The sequence below is a fragment of the Anoplophora glabripennis genome, unplaced genomic scaffold (assembly GCF_000390285.2).
Source record: "Anoplophora glabripennis isolate ALB-LARVAE unplaced genomic scaffold, Agla_2.0 scaffold53, whole genome shotgun sequence".
NCBI lineage: Eukaryota > Metazoa > Arthropoda > Insecta > Coleoptera > Cerambycidae > Anoplophora > Anoplophora glabripennis.
In genome coordinates, this window is record NW_019416376.1 from 73,424 (window position 1) to 87,248 (window position 13,825).

General features: G+C 31.5%; 2 protein-coding genes across 3 annotated transcripts in view; both read right to left on the reverse strand.

The window, feature by feature from the left end:
* Positions 1–4,312, reverse strand: part of LOC108905581 — an 8,041-nt gene extending 3,729 nt beyond the window's left edge. Inside the window, exons 1-4 of one of the 2 annotated variants that reach the window (XM_023454328.1) lie at positions 4,213–4,312; positions 3,881–4,101; positions 3,565–3,826; positions 990–1,172 (exon numbers count right to left, since the gene is read on the reverse strand). In XM_023454328.1, the coding sequence (XP_023310096.1) occupies positions 990–1,172; positions 3,565–3,826; positions 3,881–4,101; positions 4,213–4,279 (733 nt within the window). In that variant the 5' untranslated portion in view covers positions 4,280–4,312. Of the gene's footprint in view, positions 1–989; positions 1,173–2,865; positions 3,049–3,564; positions 3,827–3,880; positions 4,102–4,212 lie in introns of both variants that reach the window. The other variant, XM_023454329.1, reaches the window with a different exon arrangement.
* Positions 4,313–6,406: 2,094 nt separating this feature from the next.
* Positions 6,407–13,825, reverse strand: part of LOC108905516 (rhomboid-related protein 3-like) — a 16,141-nt gene continuing 8,722 nt past the window's right edge. Inside the window, exons 2-5 of the mRNA XM_018708400.1 lie at positions 10,058–10,266; positions 7,185–7,460; positions 6,879–7,089; positions 6,407–6,700 (exon numbers count right to left, since the gene is read on the reverse strand). Of these exons, the coding sequence (XP_018563916.1) occupies positions 6,407–6,700; positions 6,879–7,089; positions 7,185–7,460; positions 10,058–10,266 (990 nt within the window). The remainder of the gene's footprint in view (positions 6,701–6,878; positions 7,090–7,184; positions 7,461–10,057; positions 10,267–13,825) is intronic.

Genomic DNA, 13,825 nt, shown 5'->3' on the forward strand with positions numbered 1-13,825 from the left:
CTGTTCCCTGGCCTCCACGTTCCCCTGACCTTAACCCCCTGGACTATTTTTTGTGGGGTCAACTTAAGGCAAAGGTTTATAAAATTCCAATTGAGACCATTCAGCAACTACGGGAGGAAATTGAAACCGCGTGCATGAAAATAAGGCAAACACCTAGAATTTTCCAAAGAATTTGCAAATCATTGAAGTATCGAGCTAGATTATGCATCGAAATGCAAGGTGGTCACTTCGAGCAGTTCTTGTAATTTAACTTATTATTACTAATTTTAATCCCATTATTTTCTATTTCACATTTAGCTATTGTCTGCAGTAGTAATTAGTTCTTTAATTAGTAAGTGTAACTCTAAATTTAAATAGTCTTAGTTTATGTCCTAAATTATTTATTAAATGATCGGATCCTTTATAACTGCAATTTCTTTGAAAAAAAAAACAGTTTTGTTTGAGCCCTTTTAAGGGCATATAACTTCCTAAGGGTGCGTTTTAGGGCACATGTTAATATGAACTTTTTGGCTTATTTTAATGAGTTATAAACGCAACAGAAGTTTGGAACCCTATTTTAGAAACACCCTGTATAGGTAAGTTTGGTTAAATTACTATATTTTGGACACCCCTACATTTTCTGACGCGCAAAAACCAGTGTCATGTAAACCCTTTCCAGGCACCCATGTAGATTCTTCTCCTGCCAAAAGGGTTATTTTTATTCAACTAGTTTTGCTAAACCAAAAATCTCACACTGAAAAAAGAAGACAAATAAAAAATACACGTCACCTCAATTATTACAGTTAACGTTTCTAAAAAATCAAATTTTTTTCATTATCAAAACTAACGTTGCTATTTTAATTTGACAGTTTAAATTTGATTGTTTTTATCTATAGGTATTCATTTATCTATTTTTTTATTTGTTTTGCACACCTTGTATACAATAATAAACAAGTGTTTATTAATAGAATTTTTCTGTCTTTGTGTTTTGTGTTTATCTGCTTTATTACCTGTTTGAGGAACCGGTGTATTCGACGGAACGTTTTTCTCCAGGCATACTACGCGACAAAGGGATGTACTGATTTCCCTAAATTCGTAGGGCCTTTTCCCGTTACTATTTCCCAGATTCAGTTGCTTTAACACTAAACGTTTTTGGTGTGAGTTTAAGTCGTGATATGAATATTTTTTTACACCTAGAAATTAAATATTAAAAGGTGAATTTAAAACATCATCTTAAAAACGACTAAAAATATATTTTGGAAAGTGTTTGTTAAATTTTATAAAATCAGTAAATTTTTTAACTACGCCTTAATCAAAGTGGTCCAATATTCTTAGATAAGATGAATTTTTAATAAACACATAATTTAGTCAAAATAATAATATGCGTTCATCTCAGATTTTTCCCATTCTATAAACTGCAATATCAAAATTTAAATCTTTGTTTTTATTTTGAGTTGAGGTGCTAATAATTTTTAGAAAAAACTGTCATAACAAAATATAGGAGGGACAAAAAACATAAAGAAAGCCCCTAGGACATTTAAATAAAGGGGACTATGCATGTTACAGTCTATCTCATATGTTGGGTGAAGCTAGACAAGGGGAAAGCAGAGGGCTTTATTTTCATCCAACTGATGCGCGCGACTACATCTCCAATGTCGTACATTTTGGATGGGTCAAAATAAAATATTTTATAGTCCTAAGTCAATATATTTCAACAGCTACTCAGTATTTTTATAATAAATATATATAATATTTTTATAACTTCTTGGAATCCCAATAACTGTAACCATTTCTTTCTTGTTGCACCATCCCCAAGCATCCTAAAAACGTTCACATTTCACTTTTAGAATACTGAGGCAAATTTTCAGTGAGACATAAAAATATATTCCCAAAGGAGAACATCAAATGGTTGAATGAATGCAACTTTCAGTTGATTGCATCTTCGGTATTTTTATGTATAAGTGAACCACCACCATATTTTTGCTGTTGTATTTATTCAGTTTTTATGCTCGTGCATTTAGTAAAATTGTAAATATATTTTTGAAAAGGTTTTTGTCGTAGAGGAAAATGAAAATGATGAATGATTAAAATTTGTAATGTTGGGTNATTGGAACACTTTGATTAAGAAGTAGTTCAAAAATTTTCTGATTTTATAAAATTTAAAACACACTTTTCCAAAATATATTTTTAGCCGTTTTTAAGATGATGTTTTAAATTCACTTTTTAATATTTAATTTCTAGGTGTAAAAAAATATTCATATCATGACTTAAACTCACACCAAAAACGTTTAGTGTTAAAACAACTGAATCTGGGAAATAGTCACGGAAAAAGGGCCTACGAATTTAGGGAAATCAGTACATCCCTTTGTCGCGTAGTGTGCCTGGAGAAAAACGTTCAATCAAATACACCGGTTCCTCAAACAGGTAATAAAGCAGATAGACACAAAGCACAAAGACAAAAAATTCTATTAATTAATAAACACTTGTTTATTATATACAGGGTGTGACATTTAACACTCCCGCTGCCAATATCTCCGAAATGAAGAAATTCATTTTAGTTCCGGAAACTGAGGTTGTTAGGTCACTCGAATAGCTTCAAATTGTAGTTAGAACTGTTAGTTCAAATCTTTCTGTTCCAGGGATCAAAAAATTTGTTAGTACCGCCAGGCCATCTATACAGAAAGATTTGAACTAACAGTTCTAACTACAATTTGAAGCTATTCGAGGGACCTAACAACCCCAGTTTCCGGAACTAAAATGAATTTCTTCATTTCGGAGATATTGGCAGCGGGAGTGTTAAATGTCACACCCTGTATATAATAAACAAGTGTTTATTAATTAATAGAATTTTTTGTCTTTGTGTTTTGTGTCTATCTGCTTTATTACCTGTTTGAGGAACCGGTGTATTTGATTGAACGTTTTTCTCCAGGCACACTACGCGACAAAGGGATGTACTGATTTCCCTAAATTCGTAGGCCCTTTTTCCGTGACTATTTCCCAGATTCAGTTGTTTTAACACTAAACGTTTTTGGTGTGAGTTTAAGTCATGATATGAATATTTTTTTACACCTAGAAATTAAATATTAAAAAGTGAATTTAAAACATCATCTTAAAAACGGCTAAAAATATATTTTGGAAAAGTGTGTTTTAAATTTTATAAAATCAGAAAATTTTTGAACTACTTCTTAATCAAAGTGTTCCAATATTCTTTGTATTGAGATCATGAGGTCAAGATAAGATGAATTTTTTAATAAACACATAATTTATTCAAAATAATAATATGAGTTCATCTCAGATTTTTCCCATTCTATAAACTGTAATATCAAAATTTTAATCTTTGTTTTTATTTTGAGTTGAGGAGCTAATAATTTTCAGAAAAAACTTTCATAACAAAATGTAGAAGGGACAAAAAACATGAAGCAAGCCCCTATCTTTATAATAAAATGGACAGAGGAATGCTTAATGCTTAATTAAACCGTCTTAATTTGACTTATAATATGTGATAGTTCCTTGTTTTCGGAATATTGAGACACACTGTATACCTATGCACATTTTATGTCATTACCTCTCATAAAAATAACCTACTTATATTTTTACTTGCTTTTGAAATCTTCTTAATATAGCTTCTTTTGGATGCAGAATGCTCCTTTTTTATTTTTTTAATTAATTTTTTGCCAGTTTGGGTTTTGACTTCATTTGCTGCCTTAGCCTTAAGTTTTTGCTGTTTCTTTCGTGAGTCTGTATTATGACGAGGATGTTCCTTTTTTATTTCTTTAAGGGACTTTTTACCATTCTGGTTCAATGGTTTCCTCGAGGACATATTTGTCAATGTTGGTTTTGATGTTACCTGTTAACAAATTGTTTCTACAAGCAATTTCTGATATATTCTTTGGGTACCTACCTTAACGGAGCCTTTGGGGGATTTTGTAATATTCTTTGTGGATTTTGGTGAAGTGGATGTGGTATTAGAATTTGGGAAGATTATTATAATCGGACAAAAAATAGAGCATCTTTGAATTTCGTTACCAATTTTTACATTACTTCTATGGTGACCATATTTTTTGCTTACAAGCGGTGAGTGTTTCAGTTCTTGCAAAAGATGAGGCTTTTCGGAAGGTAACTCTATAAAAAAGGTAGTTTTCTGTGGTCATTACGGATATTTTTGATAATATCAGTATTGGTTTGCTACTGCAGGCAAACTTACTAAACGTAAAGAGAAATATATTTCTTTACCTCTTATACCGAAAATGGTTTGAACAGCTGTTACTAAAACAAATATGGCTAACCATAATTTTTCCATTTCACTGCACTTGTGCACCTATACGTTATAAACTTTCAATATTTACCGAATAAAACGGTTATTTCTTTAAGTTTGTTGAAACGTGAATATTTACATAAATATGTTAAAAGATATGACAAAATTTTTAGAATTTGTAGGCTATACCTCAGTAGATTGAACGGAATATTAATGCGAAAAAAAAAGTGTAGGAAGCTAATTCAAATTACTATTAAAAATTTTCCTAAATTGTCGTGTATTTGGGCTGGCTTCAGGATTGTCTGCTTTTGCGGCTCAAATGGTCGGCTTGGCGATATTCATTGAATTTTCAACTTTCATATAAAACGCATATGTGCGATAATATTTATAAAAGCACATACGAAAAGTTTTTAAAAAACCTACCAAATTCAATTTTTGTTGTTGTTACATTATGCATAGTTTTGCAGCTAACGCTTGTTGACTTTAACACTCGATATCTTGGAACTTAGACGACCGATTTGAACGTCCTTTTTTCAAGTTAAGGGTCTTTCCGATAACTGTTTCTTGGTACTTTGGTATATTTTCCAACCCACAAAACCGCTTCACGAAAGTATTTGTTTATAAAGTTAAAATTTTTCGAATTTTTAAAATCGCTCCAAAAATTATTTAAAAAAATAAAACTGATATTATAACGATTCTGTATGAAAGTTAAACGGTTCAAGTATGTGTAAAAAAATCAGCGCCAATTAAAATGCCTAACTTTAACCCCAACATTGACGCAAAAATATAACGATATTTCGCGCTGAAAAGAAACAAATTGTGTCATGCCAAAACTGTCAGACCGATTTGGATCGGGTTTTGGAATTTCGTTTTGTAATACTTTAAAGTACTTACATCTGCATTTATAGTAGAATTGGACAATTTCTTACCTGTCAGTTGAACGCATCAAAATTACCTCGATTTTCATCACTTTCATAAGCTGTTTTGGCTATCTAGTAACAAAAATATGATAGGCGCAGGTATCAAAATCTATCTCAGAGCAAATTTCATAACAAACAATTTCATCAGTAATAGTTTTTTCTGTAAACTGCATATTTAAAAAGTTATATTGGAAAATATGGGAAAAACACGTCACTTTTGAGTATTTTTGCGGTTTTTAAATTTTCCTGTCTTTCTTGGCGCAAACTTATATTTTAATTGTATGTATTATTTTCGACCGATTTTTACTAATATCTAATCTACGTCAAGCAACAGCCATATCTCATATCTCGAAGGTTTTGAGCTTAATTCTCTTGGACTATAATGCATATATAAGGATTATGCCACTCATTAATTCAATTTCATTCTAATTCTTTATTGTCTGAGTAGGATAACCCCGTCCACAAGGCAAATTAATTAACTCTATTTAGAACTATTAATAAAATTGAAATTTAAACAAAGGACAAGACAACGTAACATATGCCCTAAATTAATGAGTTGCTTTACACAGGAAACTACATCTAAAAATCCTATCAGTTTTAATTTAATACAACTATTATTAACTTTCAGAAAATCCAAAATTTCTACACTAATAATTTTATCGGTGTATTTCCAACAAAAAATCTTTATATTTTTTTTGTAACGCGAACAGTACTGACACTACAGCATAATTATTTATTAGATATTGCGAGTGTAATTCAATTTCCCGCTGGACGGGGCTTTAGTCCACAGAGCAGTTGTTCTCCGCATTATTATCTCATCAACCTATGATGTATGTGGCCAGTGCTACGTCAACATTCCCTTGCGCTTGTAAGAAACAAATGATTTACGTAGAGTAGCATGCATGCAAAAATAATTGACCAACAGAGAGAAACCAGTTGAAAAAAATATGACTACGTCCATGTTAGCAATTGTACCACCATAAAAAAGTTCTTTTGGGCTAAATCATAATCTTATATTTTGTTGGTATTGTACATTCTGCTTTATCGACAAATACAACTGCTGTAGCAAACAGATGAACGCAAAGTACACCCAACAAGTGCTTTACGTAAAGGTAATGTTGGTTGCCTAAGCTTGCTGATCACGTGGCTTGTAATAATTTATGAAGGCTCTGTATATATTGTTGTACTTTGTTAGACGAAACAGGGTTTCAATTTGCAATCTTAAATAGAGAGGTTCTAGTATGTTAAACAATCAAGAAAGAGAACAGTAACGATTTATTATTATACTTAAAACGATAAATACAGACATGAGCAAAAAGTAAGTGACTATGCATATGTACCACACGACCCTCTCGTTTTTCGTTTCTTTCAAATTCCTCAGGATGTTCACTCCCAAGAGCAGCCCGACGACGGTGCCCCCCAAATGGGCAATGTAGCTTACGTCCCCCAGGTTCTTCATGATGACGTAGTTGTATATCGGATCGAATATCGTCATGATGCCGAAGAGTATCAGTTGTACTGCTGGGTGGCTCATTTCCCTCCAGTTCTAAAAAAATAGAGTTCGATTATACAAAATATACAGGCCTCAACAGAGTGATTTGCCATTTTTTTGACACGTAGTTCGTGATTCTTTTAATTTTCCACTCATAAATCTCCTGGACTTTTCTTTTAAGATCAGGAATTGTCTTTGTCAATTAGTATACAATTTTTTTGGAAGTACTTACCATTATTACTGTGGCAATATGTGCAGTGTAGAAGGCGTAGAATCCACCACTTCCCCCCACTAATTCCGAATGGGGAACGATGACAGAGTGCGCCAAGCACCCTCCTAGAGCCCCAGCGACGTAGATCACCAAGACCCTCCAACTGTGCACCATCTCCAGTGGAATGCCGATTAGAATTTGTATGAACAAATTGGGATACAAGTGGTAGGGACTAGAAATAAAGTTAAACGATAATTGTATAATAAAGTAATATTACGCCTCCCCTTCCCCACAGTCCTAGGGGAATGGCAGATGATTATTTATTACCTAGAATGGACGAAGATATGCGTAACGTAACGCCATATTTCCTCTTTTCTGTAAGGTGTGAACTTCAGTGCCATTTCGATGGGACCTTCTTCGCTTTCCTTAGTTTTAAGACTTAAATTAATGTAATAAAAGGTTATTTGAACTGCCGATAGAATCAGCATCCCCACCGTGTATGCTTTGCATGTCAGTTCTTCCTCATAGAGGCCGGTGTTGGACAGGGTACTCTGCAGTCTTACCAGTTTCTTCGTTGGGGACGTCACCACGAATTTTATGTACCTGGAATTATAATTTCCTTTACTATTGTGCGTAAAACTGTAACTTTATGCTGCCTGCGTAGTGCGTAATAATATCAAGCTTTTTCGCATAAATGAAAATACTTCAACTTCAAATTTTAACCATGTTCCATTCAGGCTAAAGATAATAAAGATATTTACTTAAATTTCTAACGTTGGAATTGACCACGGAGTCTAAAACCGCTCAGGACACACGAGCCAAAGCAGATGATCCCCGTTGCTGTTGCTAGCAAAGGGCCACGGATTTCCCAAAAAAAAAAACACCGACGTTTCGAATTTTTTAGTAAAACAGCACGAAATGCTCAAAAATTGAGCCACGACCAACGGCTGATATGATTGTTGAACACATTCAACGACAGATCAAGATAACACCAGAGATCGGCTAAATTTAGAGAGGCCGAGGGTAAGAGACGACAGCGAAGATCATCATCAAGAGATACGATCGAACGTCGACTATGTATTTCTACAGTACAACCAGGCAAATTACGACTCTTTCATTGTCATTATATTGTAGTAGACCAAGCAAATTAAATTTTTACTCGAAAAAAGTCTTATCCGCTAGATTATTGTAAAATTGTCTAAAGGAACATAATACAAGACATCTCTCGTCTCGTGAGTCAAAAACTTTTATTAGCTAACTTTTCTATTTAAGCAAATAAGTGAGGAAAACAGTTTTTTCACTTTGCAGGGAAAACCATCAATTTTAGCGAAAAGTGACTCACAGACAGCTTATAGGGAGTAAAATTGTCTACAAAATGAGTTAAATTAAAATCGGTTAATAAACAAAAAAGTTATTGCAAAAAAACAAGAAAATTGCCCATTTTTTCATTTGTTTATAACTATCGCATTTATTGTTAAAATTTTATAAAACCTATGACAAGTTGAGGGATTTGTCATACTTTAAAAGTGTGCCAAAAGTGGGCGCTGTAGGTGCAATAGTTTTCGCACAATTCTATTTGTTTATAGCGGATGCTCCAAAAGTTAAGAACTTTAAGCCTCTGTACAGGCGTTAATTTTCAATCAAACATGATTCTGAAAGCGTCATTGTAATGTTAAAGACGCAATTAAACGACCTATTAAAAAATATCACCGTTTTTTTGACATTAACATTCTCAAATTGTGCATTAAAAAACCCTGCGTTTTTCGCTTATAAACAATTTGAATAACATTGTTGCTATTTATGCTATCTCACCGAAAATAGATGCAATGGATAGCTGGCAAAAAAATAGTTTTAAAATAAAAAAAGTACCCTCTACGACCAACAGGAGCCAAGATAATATATTTTTTTTAAATCGTAGCGCAATTGTTTATAAATATTAAGACTTGAATTTTTCGCAAAATAAAGTTTACGACGTAAACTACGATTTCCCGTGAATTTGAAAATAATTTATGAATTTTTACTTTAATTTTACATTTAAATCGTAATTAAATCGCTATCAAAATATTGAAAAAACAAGTTTACTTTGCCTTAATATGTAAAAGAAATAACTTTTTAAATGAACGATAGCTTCATTTATTTATTTAATAATAGTAAAATAATTCCGAAATTGAAATTTTAATTCATATTTCGTTTAACAATAATTTTTGTGAATTATAAAAGATGCATTTTTCTGGGGTTCAAGGCTATTCTACGAATTCGTAAATATGCCCATTGTTATTTTTTCGTCGAGCTACCCCAGTTTAGAGAGTTAACTTTAAAAATTTACTGTCGCCGTCCTAATCAACCAATTTCAATTTTTCGAAAATCATTTGAAAGGTTGAGCGGTCTTTTCTATGTGAAAAAATTTTCAAGTATCTAGATGGACAAACATTTTTGTGGTGTCTCTCACCTATTTATTATTTTACTGATTTGCATTCGTCTATTTTATTTGTCAAATAACCCTTCATTTCTAGTGTGAACATCAATAAATGCATTTATATTTTTTGGTAGCGTGCAACTAAGTATAAAGTGAAAGTATTTTTATCATTCTGGGGATATCCAACCTTTAAACGATTACCACGTCTTTATTTATCTACTAATATGAGTGATAAATGTATAATAATGATAAAAGTTGTGTGATCTCCCAATTTTATGGTTAATGCGATAGCAGCCGGAACAGGAATCGTTCTGAATGAAATGTGTAATACTACGAAGGTTATTTCACAGCAAATGTTAATTAATTACACTTAATATAATCGTAATTTTTATAATTCAAGTGTGGTGCTCTATTTACCAAGTTATTGTCATTATTGTCATCATTAATTGCCGTAATATTTTTTTGGTAACAGTCGAATAAAATTTAGAATATGTATATACTGGGTGTTTTGTAACAAATGGAGCATACTATAGAGCTTGACTGACTTTTGTCTGAGTTACAAAAATATGCGTTGAACTGTGCAAAAATAATTTTTGCGGCACTTTTTCGTCATGTTTTAAGTTTCCTGAGAAAGTATGCCTAGTTTGTTTACAGCAAGTGATGCGGAAGAGCTTGATTTGGCGTAGTTTACGCACAGTAGTATGTTTTTTTTTTTCAATTAAGTAAACGCCTTTGTTTTTAAGGTTATTTGAACCTTAAAATCTGTGAACTCTTTTGAACTAACCTACTTCTAATTCTCTTAAAGATCTTAGTCACTTTCGGATTATTTATCATTTCGAGAAATTCTTCAAAATCCAAAAGTTCGTCGCCGTTGCGGTCGAAATTTTTGTGGATCGCCTTTATCACTTTGTCAGGAAATTTGTGCTCCTCGTGATTCTCTGCGAACTTTTGTAGTTCCTTGAAGCTTATATATCCGTCTCGATTCTTATCACACTGCAACAAAAAAAAATAGTAATAATACAACTAAATATTAAAAAAAAAAATTTTCGAGTCCGTCGATTTTTATTAAAATATGTATAACGATATATACATGTTACTCCAGTAAAATTAAAGTTTGAACGTAAAAATATTATTAAATTGCCAACAGTTTATTAAGGTATCTAAAGTCATATGCCACCAATTTCGGTAGAACGGGGAAAAATCAGTTTTCTAAAATTGGGCATTATTATTGCAAAAAGCTAAGGATGTTAATAAAATTTATGGAAAAAACGGTCAATCCAATGACCAACATGTGTGCCAAAGATCGATTCGATTGATCGTGAAATTGTTGCTCCAGGTACCTATTTGTTAATTCATTTCGATCGTTTTTTGCAATTAATTGTTTAATTACTAAACGTTAATTTTAGAAGTTTATATGGTAGATATAGGTTTTAATTGATCTAAAGAAACGTATCGAAAAAGAAAAATTTTTAAATGTTGAAATTTAGTTACTCTTTAGGCCGAACAAATAAGCCAACCAACAGAGATTTTTTGGCACACTTAAATATTACAGCAAATTTCATGTATTACCTTTTTAAAAATAATTAGTAAATGAAAACCTAAGTGATTTCTCCAGCAAAGTCGTGAATAATTTTTTTTTTAAACAATGAAAACTGCAAAAAATGACATTTTTTGTTTTTTTATAATATCTCGAAAAATACTGATGGAATCGTCTTACTCTCTATAGGACTTTTGTAGAGACTAAAATAGAACCTATAAAATGGTTTTTTGTACGACACTATCGGTTATTTTTTACAGAGAAAATCCGGAAAAACCTCTAAAATAGACCTTTCTTCAAAAATTCGTAACTCCGTCAAATTTGAAGCTGGAAAAACAATCATGTGGAAAATGACAGATAATAATATGTAGTTTAATCGTGCGCAAGATGGTTTCTGTCCGACGCATAGTTTTTACACAATTTGCAATAGCAAATTTTGCTATTTTTTGCAATTTGCCAACTTAGTTAATTTTTTGATAATCAATGAATCAATAAAATGTTTACTATCAATTTTTTTTATGTTTTCGCGTTTTAGGCTCTTCCTCGACTGGAGTATGTTTTTATTAATTTTTAACCCATTTTAAACAAAAATTTACATTTAAATAGTCTCTATAGAAAAATTCGTCCGCCATATAAAATAACGCTTTAATAATAAAACTGTAAACAATTATTGTGCAATATTTGTTTATCGAATATAACATTAAATATAGAAATTAAATGATATCGACATTAAGATTCAAGATGCCAGTTATCCTTGGTCAAATAATTCTTCGCAAAATTAGCATCTCCAAAGGTGCCACGCATCTAATAAATCAAATTCTAATGAACTTTTACAAGTATGTGCCGTAAGATAGTAGACCCACACAATATGCAAATCGGTAATCGGTGTTAGATATAAAATACAGTGTTAGAAAAAATTTAAAAATGTATAAGCAAAGAGTTATGGAAACAATAAACCGCTTTGTTTGGCATGATGTTAAAGTTTTCTTTAAAAAAATCTGTTTATCTTCTAAACGGGTAGACATTGAAAAAACAGATTTTTTCCAGTATTAGTCAGTAGCACAACATTTTTTTTTAAGTTCGCCATAGAAATGATCGCAGGCGACCGGTTTTTAGTATTATACTATTTTTTATGAACTTCAAAACCCTTGGTCTTTGTAAATAGGCTTTTTGGAACAAAGGTTTAGTTGACCAATTATTTTGACTCGCCCTGTATATTTCGGTAATAGAATCTGTATTAGAAAAATATTTGCAACCCATGTCTAATGTACCTACAAACTTTTTTCACTAATGCTGAACTAAAAAAGGATTACTTTCCACTCTTATACATATAAATAGCTATGAATTGTTTATGGATAATATAATTATTTTAACGAGTTTTTTTATCAGTCTAATTTAGTTATATTAAACGTCTGATACTTGAAACTGTGGGATTACTCATAATTATTCAAGAGATGTGTCATCTTTGTTAAATATCTCCATTTTATGTAATTATTATTTTACGGTCATGAGTTCGTTGTAAATCTTAGTTGGACAGTCGCATGGGTCATTTATTTTGTTATTAGTATTGTTATCAAGAGGTCGTGCGTAGTTATGGATAATTATTTCCCAAGAAGTAAATATTTTCATCGGCAGGATTAACATAACCACTACAAAACCTGTTCGGTGCAGAATTTTAATGTTGCAAGCAAAGAATTATTGTCGGTAATTAAAAGGAATGGAATACCAGAAGTATATGTAGAGACACAGAATATGCAGTCGGAGAAGTGACAAAGAACTGGAAACCAACTACAATAATGTTACAGTTTTTTTGAAAATATTCGCTTTTCGCTTTTCCTTGTAACTTCCCTATTTACTTTGAACTGGGACCTTAAAATGTGGACCATTTAAATTTCGATATCGGTTGAACGGGAAGTGATAGAAAAATGACTGGATGTGAAATTTGTCGATTTGTTGGCTTTCACTTACATCTAATGTAGCACTAATCAAAAACGAGCTTTTCTTATATAAACATAGGTCCTATTCGTTTTTGTTTAAAAGTTACTAGCATTTTAAAAATATTTCATATTTCAATCAAGCTCTTGCGTTGCAGGAAATATAGAGTTGGACGCGATTTTTTGTTTCGGCAATCTGAATTTATCACTATAGATGCTAAATATTATATACAATAACATATTAGTTTCCACACTCATAAAAATGGGGGAAGATTGTTTAGAGGGTGGTTAATTGTATAATTTTTACGTAAATTCACGTTTTTCGCTTATATCTTTTTTCCGTTCATTTCCACGAGAAAACAATACAGGACTTTCTTTTTCGTCTTCAAAAGACCTACAATTCTAGCCCTCGAGCGTCAAAAAATATTGATTAAATCAAAAGTTATAAACAGAAGAAGTTTATTTATGACTTTTGAATTAAACATTTATAAGCTGCGTTATTACCAGAACGTTTTGGCATAGCATCCTCTCATTCCTTATCACTGTCTAATTACACACGAAATCTGGAATCGGTAAGTTGAATACTTTACAAGTTATGGCCCTATAAACAAATTAACTAATTAATAGCCTGGGCGATCCCAAGGATCTTCCAAAATCGCATTGTTTTTTTTTTTAAGGTAGATTTCATAATAATACATTGAAATCTATCATTTTTTTTTAAATTTTAAATTTGCAATCTGGATTTTTTTTTATTTTTTAGCCTTAGTTGCAAAATGAAATATACGACACGAGTTATATATTATTACATATTCGGAAAGCTTATGAAAAGAGCTTTAAGTTAAAAAAAAATCGTCAATATTCATTGAAAAACAACGCAGTTACAGACATAAATTTCTACACACACTTGATTTAAAATCCTTCGCATATATAATCACAAAGTAACATAATATAATTTCCATTGAAAAATTTGGAAAATTAGGATTTTTTTTAATAACAACTAAAATCCCAACTTTTGTTTAAATCTTTTAAAATAAATTTAAGAATATAATTTTTTATGGGAAAAATATTTCTTTGAAAACGA